This window comes from Juglans microcarpa x Juglans regia, chromosome 2D (assembly GCF_004785595.1).
Source record: "Juglans microcarpa x Juglans regia isolate MS1-56 chromosome 2D, Jm3101_v1.0, whole genome shotgun sequence".
In the NCBI taxonomy this organism is placed as follows: Eukaryota; Viridiplantae; Streptophyta; class Magnoliopsida; order Fagales; family Juglandaceae; genus Juglans; species Juglans microcarpa x Juglans regia.
Genome location: NC_054596.1, coordinates 40,644,628 through 40,666,737, shown reverse-complemented (window position 1 = coordinate 40,666,737; position 22,110 = coordinate 40,644,628). Strand labels below are relative to the sequence as shown.

General features: G+C 35.1%; 2 protein-coding genes across 4 annotated transcripts; both read right to left on the bottom strand.

The window, feature by feature from the left end:
• Window positions 1-4,469: 4,469 nt before the first annotated feature.
• On the bottom strand, window positions 4,470-10,559 carry LOC121250585 (E3 ubiquitin protein ligase DRIP2-like). The gene is made up of 8 exons (XM_041149737.1): window positions 10,319-10,559; window positions 10,008-10,220; window positions 8,944-9,043; window positions 7,848-8,181; window positions 7,248-7,687; window positions 7,086-7,136; window positions 5,800-5,872; window positions 4,470-5,125 (listed from the first exon to the last, which is right to left on the bottom strand). The coding sequence occupies exons 2-8, from the start codon at window positions 10,120-10,122 to the stop codon at window positions 4,952-4,954; spliced, it is 1,287 nt and encodes a 428-aa protein (XP_041005671.1). The 5' UTR covers window positions 10,123-10,220; window positions 10,319-10,559; the 3' UTR covers window positions 4,470-4,951.
• A 4,851-nt stretch (window positions 10,560-15,410) lies between these two features.
• Window positions 15,411-20,137, bottom strand: LOC121250584 (magnesium transporter MRS2-I-like). Of its 3 annotated transcripts, XM_041149733.1 has the most exons (12): window positions 19,584-20,135; window positions 19,429-19,458; window positions 19,057-19,198; window positions 18,782-18,903; window positions 18,304-18,378; window positions 17,026-17,250; window positions 16,905-16,949; window positions 16,779-16,823; window positions 16,405-16,434; window positions 16,085-16,204; window positions 15,793-15,956; window positions 15,411-15,734 (listed from the first exon to the last, which is right to left on the bottom strand). In XM_041149733.1, the coding sequence occupies exons 1-11, from the start codon at window positions 19,824-19,826 to the stop codon at window positions 15,870-15,872; spliced, it is 1,164 nt and encodes a 387-aa protein (XP_041005667.1). In that variant the 5' UTR covers window positions 19,827-20,135; the 3' UTR covers window positions 15,411-15,734; window positions 15,793-15,869. The 3 variants fall into 3 exon arrangements, with proteins under 3 accessions (XP_041005667.1, XP_041005668.1, XP_041005669.1); XM_041149734.1 differs by lacking the exon at window positions 15,411-15,734 and having other exon boundaries at window positions 15,811-15,956; window positions 16,076-16,204; window positions 19,584-20,137; XM_041149735.1 differs by lacking the exons at window positions 15,411-15,734; window positions 15,793-15,956 and having other exon boundaries at window positions 16,123-16,204; window positions 16,367-16,434; window positions 19,584-20,136.
• Window positions 20,138-22,110: the final 1,973 nt, after the last annotated feature.

Below are 22,110 nucleotides of genomic sequence, written 5' to 3'. Positions count from 1 at the left end.
ATAACACAAACCCTTTTCTCGACGGTCTTTCATTTGGAGTTGGTTAATGCGCTAGACTGGTAGAGCGTTTTTGGACTGTTTGGCTATTTCTGGGTTTATGTTGGGCAGTTTTAACAACCCGGGTTCGGTCGAATAGGAAGGGTTGGGAGGGTTCCATCGATTGGTTTTTCTGTTCAGGGCTATGTTTTCTTCTTGAATTTTTGCTAGGCTATACACTGTGATCAAGTTGTGAGGGTGAAATATTCGAACAGTGAGTCGGATTTCATCTTTAAGACCACTTAAAAAACAACTTAACTTGTAATGATCCAAAAGACCCCTAAGCCGATTAGAGAGAGTCTCAAAATGTGTTTTATACTCTTCTACAGAACCAGTTTGTTTAAGCCTAGTAAGAGCCTCCATAGGGTCATCATAGCAGTTAGGACCAAATCGAATAAGTAGTGCTTTAATAAAGGTCTCCCAATCAGCCAACACTCCAGATTCATCAAGATCCTGGAACCAGGTGAGTGCTTTTCCTTCCATATGGAAGGATACTAGGCGTAGCCTATGTTGGAGTAAAATATTATGGAATAGAAAAAATTGATTCACCCTATAGATCCACCCATTGGGATCGGTACCATCAAAGGCTGGAAAGGCTAACCTAATGGACCTTGTCTGGACCTCACCTCCTATTAGTGGTTGGTCATGCTTAAACTGATTGCCTGCTGATGAGTCTCCATTGTTTTGATTATTGTTGTTCTTTTGCAGTTCCAAAAGCGTTGCCGCCATTTGCTGCCTGAGACCCTGCATCTCTACTTCTATGGATTTAAATTGAGTCTCTGAATTTTTTTTGAGTGTATTCAATCCTTCTTGCAATTGAGTTAGCTTAGTGTTGTCAGCCATGGTGATAAGGTAGGAAGGATGGCTCTAGACAGTATAGCAGAAAGAAAATGATAAACTCCTTGCTTCAAGGGTGAGAAAACCTCCAGGAGATAAAGAAGAAAAAGACTGAATTTGATAGATGATTTTGCGTACGTTCTACATCGAGTTTCTCCTCCATATGTAGGACAAATTTGGACATAAGAGTAATTTCAAATAAAGGAAATAACAACTGTAACTAATAACACTTTTACTACATTATTGAAAAAGTAAAATAAAGGCTGCGTCTTTAGTTTCCACATGGTCTTCTAGACTATTCTCATACTCAACTTAACCCTAGCTTTAATCTCACCCGTTCCTCTGATCAATGGTTCTCATTACGCCATAACTTTGTCTTCTTCGTATGTCTACGGCACAAGTGAGGCTCCTCCACGATCTGGCTTGTAACAGCTTTCTATTATTTTAAAACGCATATAATGCCAGCTTTTCAAGTAGAGATATGAGTTAACTCACAGTCCCATGTTTATCCAAAACATGTAATTTTTAATCTCTCTCTCTCAAAACACTACTGATCATTTGAATGCAGAACAAAGTTTAGTAATGTTGTAAACCCAGAAGTGATGGCAGCTAAATGTGATGCTATCGACTGAATACAAAACTCCAAGAAAATGAAATTAATTGAAAAAAATTATCTATATTTTGCCCGTGAAGAAACAACAAAAAGCCCACAAGAAAGGATTGAAAAAACAACTCTTTGTTTCAAACAACTCAAACAATAGAAGGATTGAAATACATACATGGATTGCAAAATTTCTTCACGGGCAAAAATACATACGTAAGCATACAAATGTAGTGTAAAATTTCTCATACATGCATATATGATTAATATATATATGAGAGAGTGAACTCACGAAGATAGAGAACGTTCAGAATGGAGAATCGAAGAATCGAGAAGAGAAGGGAGCGGTAACGATGCGCCTATGGAGGTGATGGAGGTCCTCTTTCACCTGAAACACCTCTTACGAATTTGAACCCCAGTGGAAGAAAATGAACTAGTCACTCTCTCGGCAAAATATATGATACAAGCTTGGCGAAAAACAGGAGAAGAAAGGAGGAAATAAACGGAGAGGAAGAAAAGGGAGAGGAAAAAAGGGAGAGGAAGAAGGGAAATCTGGGAATCAGGAAAAAAGGGAGAGAAAGAAAGGAAAAGGGATTTCGAGATTTTGGGGGTAGAGAAAGAAAGCAGAGAATAGAAAGGGAAGAAAGCAACGAAATTGCGTGCGAAATATTTGATTTTGGTAATAAAATAATTCGATAGACATTGAACAGTAGTTTTTCAAATTTGAAGATAAATTAGAATCTCTTGTAGCTCAAAACTTCACATTTGAGTATAAGATAAATCCAATACCAAAATTTTAAAATGAAATTTATCTAATTTTAAAGATTAAACTCATTTAATGAGTTCAATAATAATACTCTCATAGCATCTGCTTGTAAAGTAGCAGTTGGATCCACTTTCTTTATTTATCACTGATCGATTGACTTGATGTTCTTCTGTTCTAGGTTTCTCCAAAACAGTAGTTAGTGTTATGGCTCTGAACCACATGGTTGTGCAGCAATAATAGATAGGCCACGTCATATAATTTTATTGGATAAAGTGCACATTTGAAACCGATTTATATATAACCTAGCAGGCGTGCCTGGGCGCGTCCACATCTCACATTGGTATGTTTAAATTGTAAATTTATTTCAATTCATTTCAATTCATTATTATAAATTTTTTAAATTTTAATATAAATATAATAAAAAATTTAATTTTTTTAAATTTTAAAATAATAATAATATTAAAAAATAATATTCTAACAATATTTTATCATCTCAACTCAACTCAGTTCAACATCTAAACACAACTTAATATAACCTAGCGTCACTCACTTGAGTGACCTTTGGGAATCTGGGTCATCTAGGTAATTTACATTTCTTTTTCAAAATAATTTATTTCATATTTACTATTTAGTTTTTTATTTTTTTTTTTAAAGACAGGCAACATTTTAGCATAATATTAAAGAAAAATTAATGAAATGATTGATTTAATTGAAGTTGAAAGTACAGGGTTTAAAAAGCTCAAATTAAAGGGCATCTATCCAAAGAGGTAAATTAGAGACTATTTTAATATTTTACTCTTATATTTTAAAATATGAGATTTTACTCTTATGAAAGTGTGTCATGAACCATCTCAATATAAATAATTATAAAATTATATTTAAATATTAGCAACATTATAGTTGAAAAGCTGATGATTTACCTAAATAGTAGATTACATCTGTTACACATGTTCAGAGTTTAATTGGGTAAAGACAATATATTTCTATGATGTCAGTGTTGGGAATGATAAGAAAAAACAAAAGGGGAAATCAACCACAAAACAGAATTGCTGAGAATTTTATTTCAAATGATAATCAAAGAGTCTTACAGCCATACAAGAGTATACACATATATATATATATATATATATATATATATATATATATATATAGGTAAAGGCTAGTTTAGCCAGTAAAATGTGAAAAAGTGAGTAAAATTCAACTTCAGCCGACTAGCAGTAATGACTTTGGAATTAGCCAGTTGCTGCATGCTATCAATCTTTGCTTCTTGCTCATTTTCACGGAAAGGGACTTGCGAACATTTTAGCTTCAACCTGCGATTTTTTTCTCTACAATTTTTTTGGGCTTTACGAGAATGAGATGCAATCACTTCTAAAATAATAGTTGCTTTCACAACTATGGCCAAAATATATACATTTCCATGCAATTAGACGATTTTTCCATCTCCGATACATGCAATCGATGCTTCCCAATATTTTTGAGAAGCCACGACTTTCATCAATCATTAGCAATCTCACACCATCGTCGTTTGTTGGTGACCTCAAGTATTGTTCCTCAAAAATACAAACTACCTCTTTAGCAAATAATTTTAGACTTTTTATTGCAGTGGTCTCTGAAACTCTTAGATATTTATCTACAAAATCATCAGTTACTCCATATGCTAGAATTCTTAGTGCAACTGTAATCTTTTGAAGGCCAAAACAACAAAGTCTTCTAGCATTGTCTTTTTTTTGGACAAAATATGAATTGTGAGCTTTGACCTTAGATTGAATGCGAAGAAAAAGAAATCTCCTCATCCTGAACCTCCTACGAAATACTTTAGGATGATATATTGGTACTTCAGCAAAATAATCATGAAAAAGTCTCTCATGGCCTTGCAAACGATTAGGCCAAATGTATTGACGAAGTGGTGCCGATGGTTGTTCTTCTTCCACAACATTATTCATCTCTAACTTATTATTAGTCATTAAGAAGTATATTGAGAAAGAAAGAATGGTCTTTAAAAAAATGACGAGCCATAAGAGTAATAATTGAGATTTAATAGAAAAGAAACTTAGAATGAAGTTCTCTGTAACAAACGTAAGCACATTGTCAAATTATATAAATCTTGCATATTAATTCTATTTTTTTTTCTATTTTCTCTTATCGTTTCTAATATGGAGTTCTCTTCATTAGAAGAAGAAAAAAATAAAATGGAAGAGTGAGAACTAGTGGTTTCTCGCACAGTAATTTAAAAAAGATGCTGGTAATTAATTTACTTGAATAAACTACATTTTGTTACAACCAAGTTCAAGTTCAAGCTCAAGCTCAACTAGAGGCCCAAAAAGCGCGTATCAGTTAAGAATTTATAGGGTTCTACAACGTGGTGTGTAATTTATGCAGTAGTCTAAGTTATAAATCCGTAACAGTTGAAGATTGGGCCTCTTAATTATGCAGCAGCAGCAGCAGCAGCAAACATGCAGAGCCTGCCAGGCCATAGCAAAGGGTGATTGTCTCGGACATGTAGTAACATTAAGCGAATGACTCTTTATTTCGAAGCCTAGGAAAATGTTGGCTGCGAATGAACCAATTATTCCTCGTAACAACATACATGCCGGATCATCAAGAAAAATGCCACTCGGTCACCACCAAGATTCTAGGAAGACTAGAGTATACTCGAAATATTATTTTGAAGATTTGAACGGCAGCAGATGGAGAAAAACCATGATCGATCATGCTTCTGGAACCTTTTGAGAATAGGCCAGCACCATCACGAAATCCTTGGCCGACGATCCAATTGATGCCGGAATTCGTTCTGACGTGGGTGCCTTTTGTAGCCACAAATCAACTACATTGTGGAGTTGCCAGGTCGGGACAACTGGTTGCCCCATACATTTGATCTCAACCTGCAAGAGTGTCAACTATATGGTTAGCAATGAGTAGATTGGAAACGCCAACCTTCGTGTGCAGAATTTTAACAAGGTATTTTGTTTATCCACCAAGAGGCCATTATCTATTATAAGTGTAAAATCTGCCAAGGGTAAATTAATGATTCAAGTCTCGAGAGCGGAATGCTGAAGGTATGATTGTACTCAAGCCAACACTCCAAGGCCCTACTTAGTTGGGGTCAACACCAGATATGGCCCTCGTTTGTTATTCGACAGTTGAGAGGACATTACAAAATGTAAACTTCTGTTGATGCTACATATTATAACCCATGTGACAGCATCTATGCAACCAGGCTCCGATATAGGTGGATCAAGAGCCAAACTAATAAAATGCAACATGTTATAAAATTGAAAATGACAAGTTCAATTTCCCATTGAAAAAAAAAGTCTTAAGAAAGCTTTAACTGGGTATCCACGTCCTCAAATGACATGCAACATATTTGAATCTTAATTCTTAGACAGATACAATATACATTATTTAAAAGATATGAAAATCCGGCCGAATGTAATGGCAGCCCAGCATCAAGACAGATATATGCACCACAACTAAACAGAACAGTAAGATTTCTCAAATTGGTTTCCTACTCAACCAGAGATTATCTTTTTAAAGAAGCATGGCCAGATTCACTCACCTCGGCAGCACTGGTGAGATCTAGTTTCCTCATCAGGTATTGTTGAATCAGTGATACGGGTACATTTCCATCCCTGTGACAAAAGCGTCATAAAGATACATCCTAGTATCTCATAAATCTTTTAGTTCAGTCACCAACAAAAGCATTTTCCAATTGACAAATTTGGTCTATGCACTCAACAGTATCTATGGAAGTTTTTACTTGAACATATTAACATCACAGCGTAGCAACGTGTACTACCTCTGATGGAAATTAACCATTTACCCCAATTAAATAAAGGTAATTTTTTTGTGTTTTTACTTTTAGTAGGGGAGGAAACTGGATGAGCAAACATAATTTCAAGGCAATTGAGATTTCCCACGATTGGCTCTTCTGGGCAGCTTTTTTATCAAAATAGTACACGTGCAAGAGAGGATCAAAATCCAAGTTAAAGTTACATATTTTCTGTTCAGAAAATGGAACAATTTTCATTTGGTCTGGTATGCTCAGGACATATAATTTCCTTCAACAAGGCTGAACCGAATGTGAATTCCTGTGCAAGCAGCTATTGCACACTAATACATGCCGGGAGAAGTATCTATGCTATTAGCAGCTCAAAATAGATGGTTCCGTTATATAACACGAGACGGTTCAGATTTTGATCGAAGGTCAGTTTGGTAGAGATAATGGAGTCAAATAAGATGATGAAAAACTAACCCACATTGAGGTTTATGATGGCAGCTGAAGAACATATTACTTAGGAATCTCACCTCCACATGCTCACCAGAAGTCTCCACAGTATACACACCTGTTCAAATATTAGAGACTAAAACTACATACCAGAGTTTATCATATGGAGGGCCTAAAATATGTCGCTCAATAATATGTGACAGACTTCCCACTGGAGACTTTCAGGGTTAATCAATTAAGACAACTTTGTTCCAGACAGTTTTGAATTTGGATGAGTCTAACGATCTCTTATTGATAAATGTAAAATTTACACGTACATAATCCATCAAAATATACAGAGTTAAGTTATCAGATGAGATGTCAAAGAAATGAATGCCAAGGTCTTTTGCTAAGCAATGAAGACCATGTAAATGCCATTCTTTATCTATATCAAAGGATTAAAAAAAAAAAAACCAGTAAAAGATCAATGGGTGTTAATCTTTTTCAAAGTTTAAAATTGTGCAAACTCATGCTACTGTATTCAATTGATCTTACAAGCTAAAACAACAAGGAATGAACTTATTCAGAAAACACGATAAACAAAGCCTGCATACCTATATAGGGCGAAAGGAACTTACTTAATTCTCAAGTAATTTGCATGAATCTGGGGCAAGGGTGCCCTTCCTTCCCTGAAATCATCAATTCCAGCTCAATAAAAAAACCAATGAGTCAAGAAAATTCGTTCATTTTTCATTATGGATTTAACTATTCAAAGTTTGAAAGCTAAAGTCGTTTCTCACTGGTCTTGGGAAGCTACTAGAGAGAACCAAACTGGACCGAGTCTTCTTTTGTGTTTAGCACCAGCAGCATCCAGCACAGCTTGGGGTGAAGTGCCTGAGTCTCCAAAATCAGGTTCCCTTTTTCGACGAGCCCTCCGCAAAATTTTGGGTTTTAATATTTCTGAAGAGGCAGGATCGGTAATATTCATTTGATCCTCGGCTTTAGACTTGTGTTTGATTTCCTTAATTTTGGATTTTCGCACTTGACCTTTGATCTCATTCACTTGCATAGGTTCTAATTTAGCATCAAACCCCTGTGACTTGAAAGATTTAGTCCTATTTGCAACTTCCACCAGACAGTTCAAAGGTTTCCACAGATCCAGTTTTGCGTCCCACTGTTCAGGACCATTCTCTGTTTCTTTAATAGGGGTGGAATGACTAGGCTCACCAGGGTAAGAATTCTATAACAGTCAAATATACAAGCAAGAATATTATTAGTGAAATGGAAAAGATGCAACCTTTTTCAGCTAATGGGAAACAAAACCATATAGACAGGCCGGAAAACAAAAATCATGTCAGCATGAAGATTTCAAGAAAACAGCATGTTAGCCTCCTTTTTACCTGCCCAGTATATTGCAGAAGCTTGTTTGAAGTCTCAGGTGAGCTTGAACTCTTAGGATGATCTTCCATAGAATCTTCCTCCTTTTTAACTTGTTTCTCAATGGGAACTCTGGAGGCTTGTAAAGCAGCAGCCTTTCTTGCAACAGCTCTTGATCTTCTTCCAGTCATGGTAGCCTGGGTGGACACTCTGGGAGTGCTGACCACCAATGACGACAGTGATCTCTCCTTTCTTCTTGCTGGTAATGTATTTGAAGGCACAACTTCCGGTACATTTACCTTTCTTCTTTTGAAAGGGAAAATCTTGGTCCTTACATCTTGCAACCTATGGTCTGGCCTGATGATCAGAGATAAATAAGTATGCTAGCTATTAGAACGAATTCCCATGTAAAGCGTCCACTCTGATATGGTCAATATACAGAATAAATCTACATGCTCCTAAGAGGACAACTTTTGTTGTTGCCACAAAGTGGAACATGGGACTAGAAATAGAAACAAGGCATGAGAAGCTGCAATTTACACAATCTAAGCATATTCAAATGAATGCAAAGCCACCGACCCGCAGACACACAGAAAGAGTCGTATAAGCATAGCTCTAGAAGATAATCAAGAATATTGCCAGAAATGCAGAGAGTATCATAAATATTAACCAATGAAAACATAACACAAAAATAAGTTCCAAAAACCCAATAGGCTGATGATTATGAAATGTGTGTTTAATTTTAGTGCCTTTCCACATTGTTAGAAACTACAAATATATTGTCTCCTAACTAGGGAAACAGAAAATAAGCACCAAAAGGAACACCCAAATTTTATGTCTGAAGCATGAAAAATGAGCATTCTTGGATAGAAATGTTGCAGGTAAATGGTATGATCCTTATGCATATGCAGTGTCATTAATCATCCAAAAACTCCATCTCAAGAACTAAGATATGGTAGGATAGGTAGTGGTATCCAGCCAATCATACGAACCTGAACTTATCACTTCTTAAGCCCCAACTCATGCAATATACAACTCAATAAACAATGTTGAAAGTAAAGACCAGAAGGACAGAGAGATTCCACTTATAGCTGAGATTGTATGGTCATGAGATCCAACCTTAATTTCTCCAGTGGAACACAACCCAGATCAGTGTTGCATATTGGACAGCATTCCAATTCCTCTTCTGAAACTTTATTATATATGCACTTCCTGCAGACTGGATGAAGTTTAAAATACAAATCATCAGACATCTGTTCATTGAGTCACTAACTCTATAAAGGACCAGAAAAAAAGAAGTTTACAAATATCACGTGTTCAAGAAATTAAATTTTAATGAACTCTATAGCTTAGGAAAAGTGGAGAGCAAAAATAAGAGGTAAGTCAGATTTTTAATAATTTATTTATATAGAGCATCACTTGCTAGTGACACATACCGTCCACTAGCAGTTTCTGAGTTAAAACCACTCAAATTTAACTCAAACAAAGATATACAAGAGGAAAGAACTATGCAAAAATATAAATGATCATTCATCAAATCTCCTTTTCCTACGAAAGGAGCTTTATTTAGAGTCCTGACCAGAAGAAGAGGCTTTTGAGTAACGTGATCGCAAAATTTAAATCATGGATTACCAACGAAAAGGAGAATTGACGGGTCCCTTGATACTCAATTTCGCAATGGCCAAACCGTATAGCCTGGCCTCACTAATAGGGCCAGCACACCCAAAGCCTAGTTAAATCTAGAATATGCAAGGACTTAAATCCAAGAGCTCTTGCAGAAATACAATTCTACTTAGTTACTATAACAAAAGGCCCTCCGTTTCTATCACTATCGATCAAACATCCAAATCATTCTCCAACACGTATATTTATGAAACAGAAAGTTGTTGATTTACAGATAGTCACAGTTTGATCGAAGAATTTATATTTTCAAGTAGTAAGAGGAGAGAGACAAGACAGAGAATAACAAAGATCGCAACGAACATCGAAATACTAAATAATCCAACGCCCAGAACAATAATGCCAAACCAAGCCAGACCCAGAGAACAAAACACGAAACAACAACAATCAAAATAACAAAGACCGCAAAATGCTACTACAACACACAAATTTTCAAAATTGCCACGAAAAAAGTCAAGGCAAACGAGATTCAGACCACAAAGAAACGGATTAGAGAGACTCACACGTATGAAGGCATTCAGATATTGTAGTGGCATCTCTGAAGAGCTTATTGCACAGAGGACAAGTCATGCACGCCGCAATCGCCTCCCTCCTGACCTTTACCACCTGATTCGCCATTCCCAGCAGTCAAAGCCTCTACGACCCACGTGTTCACACACTGCATGTCACCACCACAGGCACACACGCAAAATTTACGTCCATTTCACCAAGCTCACCTGCATTAAACCAGTGATGCAGAAGCCAGCACAAGAATAAGCAAACAAAGGCTGCAAATACCATACCAGAACGAAGAAATTAATGCATAGTTGCATACAGAGAGGCAATAATATGGTTCTTGATCGGTGGAGAACCCGAAAGCTGGTGGCCCAAGATCGTGAGATTATCAAATGGGTCAGTTATATTCGTGGGGATTCGACGTGGGTTTTGGTGTATTTGTAGAGAATAGAGACAGAGAGGGGGGGTGTGGCTGATTGATCTGAATCGAGGGAAGGAGAGGCTCTCTTCGTTGAAAATAGCATGAACCGAAATTTCTTTCTTTTTATATAAACTAAATTACTATTTCTTTCTTTCCTTTTTTTTCTTACGTACGTCTGTATTTTTTTTTTTAAATAATATATATTTTCGAGATTAACAGACAGAAATAATAATTTAATCGATAAATTAGTATAATTTAAAAAAATTAATTTAGAATGTGAAATATAATATAACTTCTTGTTTGAAATGTTGAGTCGGAAAGGCAATAACAGCTGAAGCAAGAGTCGAGGGACTTTGGGGGGGGTCAGGGGATAACGTGCTCCGCGGGTGTGCTACAGATACCATATGCTCACAGTGTTTCGTGTACGTGACGGCCAGTGTAAGCGGGAGTGAAGGTTAACGTGTGCACCTGAACATGTTAGCAACTACTGGTGACGTGGATGTGATGTACAGTACCATGTGGTGGCCGAAGTTAACAGTTGTTCAGTTCAGTTTTTTTTAAGGGATTTTGACGTTGAAAAAATTCTACGTCCACAAATAATTATATAAAAATAAATTTATAAAATAGTGTAACTTCATATAATTTGTTGAGATTTATTTTAGAATAATAGTATAATTTGTTGAGATTTATTTTAGAATAATAGTAATTTTACAATTTAATATATTATATCAAGTTAAATTAATTTATAAATTTATTTTTATCTATTTTTTTATGACTAAAACATCATTTTGTTTTAAAAAATTAGTAATATTAGGTACAAGTTCAAATAGAAAAGTTTCATACAAATCTTTTATAAAAAAGTGAGTCTTACTAATAAAAAATAATTTTTTTTATATTTTTTAAGGTATGGTCTATTTTTTTATAAGAAATTGTACGAGACTTGTTTATTTAGAGTTTATACAAATCATTTCTCGTAGATAATATTTCATGCACATCGCAGGACTTTATTTGTTTCTTTGATTATTTAAATCAAGCATACATTCTATCATCTTATTTTGGATGTGAAATAAGAGTAATGTTATATATTATTTTAGGATGCGTAAGTTTGTGCACTCTTTTTTAAAAAAAGTAAGGTTCAACATTAAGAAAAGGAAAAAATTACTTTGCCCACCAAATCTTACCGTTCTACTTGATCGTTTGGTAAAAAAAATTATTTATTTTTTTATTTAATAATTAAGGAAGTGATTTTAAGTGTATTGGTGTATTTTTATTTTTTAAAAATATTTAAATATATTTAAAAAATGTGAATAGAAAAATAAAATAAAAAAGTTGTAAAACAACTAGCAGTCAAACTGAGTGGGCCCGACTCTTAAGAAAATAATTTTTTCATGTGCATCTTAAATTATCCACTTTTTTTAAAGAGCGTGTGAGAATTTGCACACTCTACGACTGTAAATATCATTTCTCATAAACAAAACCTAGTTATACAATTTTAGCCTAACTCAAGAAACTATACAAAAGTTATGACTTGCAATATGATATCAACTCACGTTAATTTGTAAACTTATTTTTGTATAATTTATTATGGACACACATGGCATGACTTTTTTAAAAAAAAAAAATGGAACATACTTCTACCATTCTGGTGAGGATGTGAACTAAACCTAGTTACAAAATTTTAGCCAAACCCAAAATTGATACTTTCTTCCAACAAAAGAGAATACAAATGATTGTGTTTCAAATGGAGAAGAAAAAATGGTGGAATGTTGCTTAATAGGAGACGAGTTTCCACATGCAGCAATTAGATCGATGAGCGTGGAATCGGTAGATCAATGATCAGCCAAACCGGCCCCAACGGGGACTATGGTAGTGGTGGGTGGGTTAGAAACCAACCAAAAAGTGGTGGAAGTGAGAAAGACTTCTTTTTTTTATAAGATTTCGATCTGTTCCAAACAAAATCATATATATGTTAGATTCAGAATCATGTGTTGTTCTATGCGGTCGAACTTCGTACGTCCAACTCTCATTTCCCTTCCGACCTCATCAAGTTAGGACTGTAGAGCGTGAAGATTCTGTATAACGGGAAGCTGCAGATAAAATCTGATCAGGAAAGCCTGTAGTACTTTGGATTGTTTTCTTGATCCTCCAAGTTGCAGTAGAGAAGAAGAAAATCAGTTGGTGGTAAGAGATTGGAGAGAATTCCTCTAATGTGTTTTGGGTATGTTTTCTTAATGTTAGGTAGCTCATTTCTTTTGGTACTAACTTTTAACTCATGACTCTGTAGATCCATTCAAATAATAAAGCATCTGTCATTGTATAATATCAAAGAAACAATGCATCTATTTGCAACATAAACAACCAAATTGGTGGCATTTCCACTGTCCAAAATCCTCTGGAGAAACTGTGATGATCTATAGATAACACACGTTTTACGAAGTTATAATAACTGTTCATCTGGGCCATTTTTTTCCCAGCCCGGTCCAAAACCCGGACAACTGGGTTCTAGTTACGGGTTCCGGCCCAGAATACACCTGGGCCGGTACACGCTTTTTAAAACCTGGACCCATTCGGCCCAGATGCGGTTTTTGACACCCGGATACCGGTTTTAAACCCGGTACCCGGGTCTACATATAAAACCATCAAAAACCCTAGCGCCCCCCCTCCCTCTATCTCTCTCTCTTTCTCTCTCTCTCTCCCCCTCCTCTACGAAGTGCGATGCCCTACGCCTTCCTCTCCCCGATTCCTTTCTCTCATATGCTCTCTCTCTCACTCTGCTCTGCGCCTACGTCTGCATCTGCGATGCCCTTGTCCCTCCCGAAATCACTCTCTCATCTACTCTATCTCTCTCTCTGCTATCTGCGATGCCGAACGGTGGAAGTGCTTAAGCTTGGGATCCAAGAGATTAGAATGGATTTCCGTTTGGGTATGTTTTCTTTCTCCCCCCCCCCCCCCCCCCCCCCCCCCCCCCCCCTCTATTTTGTTCTCTCTTTGTTGATTTTGGGTTTTTTTTTTTTTTTTTTTTTTTGAGAATGTTTGAATGTTTGAGGAGTATTTTTATGGTCGATCTATTTGAATGTTTGAGGAGTATCTATTAGATCTATTTAGCTGCAAAATGCTAGAGCCATCGATTATTATTATTTGGAAGATCTGTTATATCTGATAACATATATATTTCTAGATTTTTTTTTTTTTTAAATTAGTTGTGTTCTGGGTGGAGTTTGGAAAAAAAAAAAATGGGGCCTTTGGGTTCCAACATATTTTTAGGAAAAGTTTGATGGTGATGATGATGATGATTTCTTTGAAGATCTAAACTCATGCCCTTGTGATGATTACTGTATGGTATTTAAGAACCTGAGATTTTTATCCTTAGGATTACTTTAGTATGGGGTATGTACTAGACATTATTGCACTCTCCCTCTGCATTCTGCACATTGAGTAGTAAATGGATAAAAGTCCAGTTGTGGCACGGAGATGGGTAATTGCAGGGTAGGTAAATGCGGTGGATTCAGAGGAGATGATATTTCTAATAATAAAAAAGAATCACTCTTAGCCATGTGAATCCAACATGGTTTGGTTTCCATTCTATTGTATGAGCATCATAGGCAACTATTGAGAAAGAGCATCAAGGTAGGGAAAATAAGGACATGGCATTTGTTTGTTTCGTTGTTCTTCTGCATATCCTGCTAACTGGTTTTCCTACCGTACCTTTACCTTAATGCATATATTGATGTTGAACTCTGAAGACTTTCTTTTTCTTTTTCTTTTTTTTTCTTTTTCTTTTTTCTCAGAAATTGGTACCTTGCGATCAACCCAACAGGAAAAAAAAAAAAGAATTTCGTCGTCATGGCGAATTTTAGAAGAAAATGCCTTTTAGTCAATGCAAGCCACAACCTCAGCAAACTCCTCTTTGATCTTAAATGAGGAGCTAGAGAAACTCTATATATATATTAATGTTGATGAGAGTTGCATGGCCTTTCGGTTTTATATTGGCATGCACTATAAGTGATTAATGCTTAATATATACAAAGTCACCATGCACTATGTTGTTATTAGGTTAATTAAGATAGTTATTAGGTGCATATATGTTTTCTCAAATATAAAAAACTAGAAAGTTGGGCAAGATTTTTATTGTATGTTCTTGTTTATTAATTTTGCCAAGAAAAGTGGCTGTCTATGGATATGTATTTGAATGAAAACTCTACAAAATATTTGTTAGTGTGGGTATATTTGGAAAAAAAAAAAAAAAAAGAATCCATTCTCATCATATTTGAAGTTTTGTGTTTTGCTAATTGAGCTTGTAGAACACAAATATTTTTAATCAAATAAAGGCTTTTACTAAAAAAAAATAATAAAAAATAAAAAACCGTTTACAACCCGGAACCCGGATTTCCGGATTTTAAAAACCCGGATCCATCTGGGTTCCGGCCCGGGTTTGAAATCCGGGTTCCGGTCCGGGTTTACCCGGATTCTCAGGTTGGAATCCGGATGAACACCCCTAGTTATTGACATTTTTAGTAGTAGTGTTGAGCCCCTTGAGATTTTTGGATTTCCATCTCGTTTAATTATACAAATAAAAAGAGATAAAAGTTGAAAATTAAATAAAATATTATTAAAATATAAATTTTTAATATTATTTTTATTTTAATATTTAAAAAAGTTAAATTATTTATCTTGCAAAGATAAAAAGAAAAAAGGCTGCAAGCTGCCTCAACCTTATCCAGAAGTTTCAACAAACCAATCGTGCAATCATTTATTGTAAAAATGACATTCCATGATTCCATCAAGAGGGCCCGGAACATCAAAGCTGTTGACAATAATGCTAAAAAGACTAAAAGAGTGTAGTTGATGTTTCCAGTTATCTAGAATTTATTACGAGTCTAATAGTTTTATATGGATAGAATTTGCTCTTGTTCTTGGTGAGATGTCAAATTCTCTATAAAAATGCGATCAAAGTTATCTGGATTTTGATGAGATGCTAGAATCACCAATGGAGAAGAAAAATGATTTTCTTTCAAAGGTCCAGATGTTTGCACATGGTATAATGCTAGCCCCAATATATAAACAAGGTTAGGTTAAGATTCAGATTAGGTCAGAAAACTTAAGAACAAGGGTAATTTCTATCCAAATGAATGCTGCAAAGCAAATGCAGTAATTTTCAGACATCCCAAGCAGTAGAGAGTCTCTCCTGCAATTATTTATGCTTAAGGACGAAGGGAACTTGTCATCTCTGACAGTGATGCCAACAAAATGGTTATTTACTTACTGTAAACAACTTTTAGTCATTTTAATGACTAATGACCAGTGCACCCATCTGCATATATCTCACGAGGAAAAACACTACTGGTTGCAATGCACTTGGTTAAATCAAGCTGTAAACCATGCTCCTCCAATTCACCAATGCCTAATAGCGACCTTAATTGTGCATATCCTTAAAACTTGTTTATGAATTTCAAGAACCAACAAGACCTTTGTGCCGAGCATATGAAATTATTGATAAGAAGAGGGATGCACAAACTACTCCGGCGAGGATGACCACCTAAAGGTAATAGATCAAGAGAGAGGTTAAAAAGTAAATCATAAGTCTATTGGCATCACATGGACGGAATGACAATTCTAAGATGATATAATTTTCTGTTCACAAAAGAGATTATGTACCACTCATACCCATTTAAATACGTATCCATGGTCATCTTTCCACATAGTTGGGATGTTCATTCCAAACATTGCAGCCACCAAAGAATACACAGACAAAGAAACAGTTCCAGAACTTAGCAACAATTCCAGCTGCCATAGAGAACAGAATTAGGTGTGATAAAGAAATGCATAAACATGATGTAGTTAGGATTGGTGCACCTCGAACTGTGTGAAAAAAAATGTGGCCAGCTCGATTCCAAAGAACATTAAAAGAAGCATGTTGATGATTAAAAGACATAGAGGTGAACATACTTGGACACAGAAATTTATTTGTTCCTCAAAGACAGTACCTGAATCAGCTGATTTCGATGATTATCAAGCTGCAACAAGGGATGCATAATGGATTATAATGTGATAGTAGTCCAAATGGTTTTTAGGGTATTATAGTGCCTAAGATGTTTTTGGTTATTTATGTGAGAAGCTTCAAAGAAGTAACTTAAAAAATACACACTGCATTTTGAACAATCTTTCTCAACTAGTGTTGGACTAACTTTAATTTTAGTTTCATTTTCTAGTTGTCCATCATTGGCCTTATAGCCTAGTGGTACTCATCCCTTTTCAATTCATCATAGCTGTGAAATTTATGAGATTAATGATTATTCCATCCTTTGGAAAAACTAAGTACTAAAAAATTAAACAACATGAGTTGTCCAACTTGGGTTACCTGGATATTTATGTAATCCTCTGTGTCATCAATGTATTCACGCATCTGTTTATAGAAGATTATATAAATTAGTATCAGTGAAGTCCAACATGAAACATAAACAAGTTAGGACAAGTTGATGTATACCGTTGTCAATTTGTGCATCGTGCCATCAATTTGCATAAAGTATGCCTGCAAAATATTTCAGTATTAATCTAGATGTCACTTTTAGTTTTAGAAAAACCTATAACAAGATCGCTTTAATGACCTCAAGCAACATTTCAAGCTCATCAATATCATCCTCCTCTTGAGTTGTTGCAGCACTTGCCCTACTTGTTTTGGATATCTTTGAGCCCGTAGTCGGAGAGTTAATAAACCAATTAGGAGCATCAAAGCCATTGACAGGTGATGATGTCCCGGACAACTTTCTTGACAAGTAAAGATCTGCCATATCCTCATCATCATCAAGAAGTTGTTCAAGTTCATCCCTAACCTGGGAAACCAGAATGCTAATGAAATAAATCATATGCCTTAATCAATAAATGGAATCAGCTTTTAGTTGCTAAAGACTAGTGTTAAAATTTTTATATGTATCCTTCATATAAAAGAAGCCACTGCCATTTTTCTTCTATTTTTATCTCTCTCTTTTTTCGTTGGGGGGGGGGGGGGGGGCGGGGCGGCTTGGGCTGATGAAAGGTTGTTAGTATTTTCACAATGAAAACACCTTCAAATTGCGGAGAGGCTTCTCATCTTCAGTTAAAATCCTTTGGCTTGTGATCTTACTGCCATCCTGATCTTATTCAATATTTTGTGCTAACTGCCAAATGGTAACATGTTTTAGTGCTCTCTCTGGCGTGTGTTTGTTTGTTTATTTATTTGTATTTAAACTCCAGGCATTAGATCTCGTCAGAACATTCTCTCTATTGCTATTTGTAAGGACCATGTTATTGTTCTTAGGATTTCTTATTTGTTAGTTATCCTGCTCTTATGTAAAATGGAGTGGAGAGATTGGTGATCTCAACTGTAAGTGATCAATGATATTCACTTATGACAGAAGGAGAAAACTAAGGAAGCAATCTTTTGCACCACTCCACATTGACTACATGTTTCCTTCAACTGATAACAAGTTTGGGGTTTGCCAACAGTAACAACAATATAAAAGACTAGATCTTTTTGGGGAATGAATAAGAGATCTTTAGAAGAAAACTGTTCGTACTGCCATTAACAGCTTCTCGAGAACTCAAGATCAAAGCCGAAAACGTGACATTACACTAGGATCCAGTCCCACAAAATTAATGAAAAGTATTCTATTTAGGCTTAGGTTTCTTCCAACGTTCTTGTGGGACAATTTTATTGAAGTTTAAATTAAGATGCCCTGCAGAACCAAAAAGCACCCGCTACAGCCAATATGAATTCCGATGCTTTGAAACTAACCTCCTAAGGCAAATTACATTTTTCAGCCACACAAAAAGAAAGGAACTCTTCCATCCAAGCAGAAAGGAATTTTACCACAATTCAAGGTTCAGATGTCATATAAAAAACATACCTTTTGAACTCGATTTGTCAACCTTGTCATTGCACTCTTCAATTTGCGCACCCGATCCAAATTCCGACTGCTAATCTATGTATTACAAGAAAACAAGAAGGCTCTTATTAAAAATATTATAAATCAAAAGGTGCAGAAAGATATTTGAGCTGGACTCAATTATTAATATATGTTTCAAAATCAAAAGGTGCAGAAAGACTAGCAAACAACTGATCTTGCAATGAAGTTGCCGAAGACAGGAGTTTTGAAATACTTGTCACCAAAAACATGGAAACAAAAGTTCATAAAGTGCAGAAAAGTGTATAAGTGGACCTAAATAAGATTTTTCTACCACACCCAGCTACTTAGAACATGCACTGCGAATTTCATTAGATGTACGGACACTAATGTAACCGTTTAAATTGGGGACAGCATACAAGCATCAAATCAGATATCTCTGCAGAAGGAAAAAAGATAGCTCATTAAAGAAGCGTTTTACCTTGGACGTCAGCTCATCTAAAGCTGGATATACATCAGTCTCTAGTTCTCTTGTGCGTGCATCAAGAAAACTACAAATGGCTTCGAGAACAACTTCTAAAGCTCGGAATTCAAATGGAAATTCTGCAATGCATACGAAACAAATCGTCCGAACCTCAAAGAACTCAATAATTGAACCATAAGCAAGAGCAGTAGTAGTAGTGCGGTACCAAAATTTAGAATAATTGGAGTGACAAGGAAAAACCCAGGAAAAAAAAATCATTTATTCAGCTTTACCATTTTCTTCACCACTTTCAGTGCTTGGGTGCTCTTCTTCTTCTCCTTGGCCATGGCAAATGGAATTTGCTAAAGGCAATCGCCTTTGAAGTTCCTCGACTATCGGGATTACATTATCCTCAAAAGGATCTCGAAGCAATACCTAAACCCAAAAATAAAAATACTCCAAATGACTCGAAAGTCGAAACCCACCGAGTTTCCTCATATCTACCAAATATTCAAAACAGAACAGAGGAAAAGGTCGCGCTGTTTAAAATAAAGGTAAAAGGTCTTCAGAATCACTATTCCCCAAAAAACACATATCATATGTTACTATAGTACAAGAGGAGAAACCCACCGAGAGAGAGAGAGAGAGAGAGAGAGAGAGTTTACCTCTTCTGCGGTTACTATTGCTTTAATGTGCTGGAAAACAAAACCCAACTAAGAGATTAGCGAAATAACTAAACATATCAACCACCCATAAAGTAAAATCAAAGGAAACAAAACTATAACACAATTGAATGTGACGGAAGCAATGCTCTCTTCACCTCCAAATTGAGCACAATAACTTTTTCTCTGCCAAGAATGGTGGAAGGATAAGAAAGCAGGGGATCGAGGATTCGAAGATCTCTGGCGTGAATCTGAACCCGTCGCATAATAGCATACTTGTCAACATCCAGAATGGTACTTTCCCCACTGTTGTCCAGAAAAACCCAGCTCGTTGAAACCGCTGTCTTCTTCTTCAAAGAAGCTTGAGTCTCAACCGGCACCAGGAACCCTTCTCGAGCCATTTAATTCCAGAAGGCAATCACTACCCACATATCCGATAGGCAAAACCAGTCCCTTTGGAATTTGCAGTGCGCAAAGCAAAGTAGGCAAGGGCCTGAATTATGGCTGATGCTTGAGAAATTGCAAACGTAGTGACGTTTGTATTTGTGACAAAAGAGGATCGGTGGGGATTAGAACTGGATTGTGTGGGGTTGGGGTTGGGAAGAAGATGGGTTATGGAGGGGAAGAGAATGGCGGCATTGGTGGAATCATTAGAGCTCCGTGAAGATATTTGCATGGGGGAATTTGGTGGCAGGTAGTGGAGCTTTCGAGTGTTAAAAGGTTAAAAATTGGAGGGGAAAAGGTTCGAAACGTCTGTTAAAATAGTTGTTCTATTCGCATGTTGCAGGCGCGTGCCGTCAATTAGAACGAGCTTTTATGGCCTTGTACTTTCTTGTTTGAATAATGCACCGTCCCATTTTATCTATTCATTTTCACTGCGTATTTAATATTTTTTATATTTTTTATTTATTAATTAAGAAAGTCACTATTAATATTTTTATATTTTTTTTATATTTTGTAAAATATTAAAAAAATATAAATTTAAAAATAAAATTTTACCTAGCACGCCCTTCTAAGTGGCACCCTAGCAGCACTCTTCTTATTTATATAACCGGAATAATGATATTTATATAATTTGCCTAAAGTTTTCTCTATAATTATTTTTTAATGACTACTGAAAATTAAAAATGTTATTGTATCCCTTAATTTATACCATTTAATTTTTTCATTAATGTGAAATCACAATATCACGTGGCTTATTAAAAAAATTTTAAAAATATATTTAAAACAAAATGAAATATGAAAGTACCAAAAAAAAATTAAAACTTTAGATTCATTTTACATTTTTATGTTTGTATTTTTAAGTTTTTAATAAGTCACGTGACACTACATTGAAGTGTCACGTTAAGAATTAGAGGGCATAATAGCATTGTGATATTGAAATTGTTCATGATACCGTTATTTAACTTCTAGAATCTATTTCTTAATTTAAGATTCCTCTTATGTTTAAAATTAAACTATAAAAATAGTTGTATATGTATAATTATTCTTCTTTAGTATTAATCTATTCATCAAGCTTTTACAGCTAATGAGCGCATGAAAATAATTCAAATAATAATAAACTTTTATCTCGTATCTTTTCTTTTTCTTTTTTTTTTTTTTGTATTTTTTAAACTTTTAATTTATATTTTCTCACTTTTCTTTTGAGCAGTGACTCTTTTACTATAACACTAACTCAAACTCAACTATGACATTATTTGATGCATTAGAGATTTATTTAATACTGTTACCCATCTTAATTGAAAAGGGTTGAGGATATATTATCCTCTCTATCCACTAAGGGAGGCGACACCAATAGCATGCATATATGAATTTTTTATATTCCATTAATAACCTTTCTCTTGTTTTTAGAGGGAATAAATTGGATTTTCCCTCCCCTTTTCCTTGCAACCTATGATTTTGTGCCAAGTACCATAATACCTAAGTGACCCATTAATATATTACACAGTAAAAAATCTAAATTAATTTCCGAGATTTGTTACTAATCATTTCTACAAATCATACACTACACTTATTTTTATTTTTATTTTTTTTAAATAATTTGTTTTGGTTTTATTCTTCCTAAACTAATTGAGTTATTTTACTCATCATTCATACATCATATATTTGATAAGAAAAAAATAAAAAATTATATATAATATATAGTGTATAGAGATGATGAGTAAAAAACTTAAATTAATTTCCGAAAATAAAGGAGCCCACTCGTGGTCCCTTCAATTATTGGTACTATGATTAAGCTATTTGGGAAAATAATTTCTCCTTTTTGCAAACTGTATCTAATTAATGAAGTGGTGGTGGTTATTGCTAATACAAGATTTGTCTCAAGAATAATTTTCTCATCAGTTATTATTTACTGTACACACCTCACAATATATGAAAACATAAAAAAAAAATTTCAAGTGTAACATGTGAATGTGAATACTGCCTGATGCATAACAAAACCATTGTCCCAATTATCACTATATTTAAGTCATTTTCTTTGATTTTACATCTCTCTAACCAATGTCTCTCTCTTTTTTTTTTCTTTTTAATTTACTAGCTAAAAGACATTAATGGCCCCATTAACTATATAGAAAGGGCTAAAAATGTCGAAAATATATCAACAATCATCTTAACAATACTTATATCCTATTGGTTAATGTTACATATCAATAGGAGAGGATAATTGAAACATGATTGAAAATA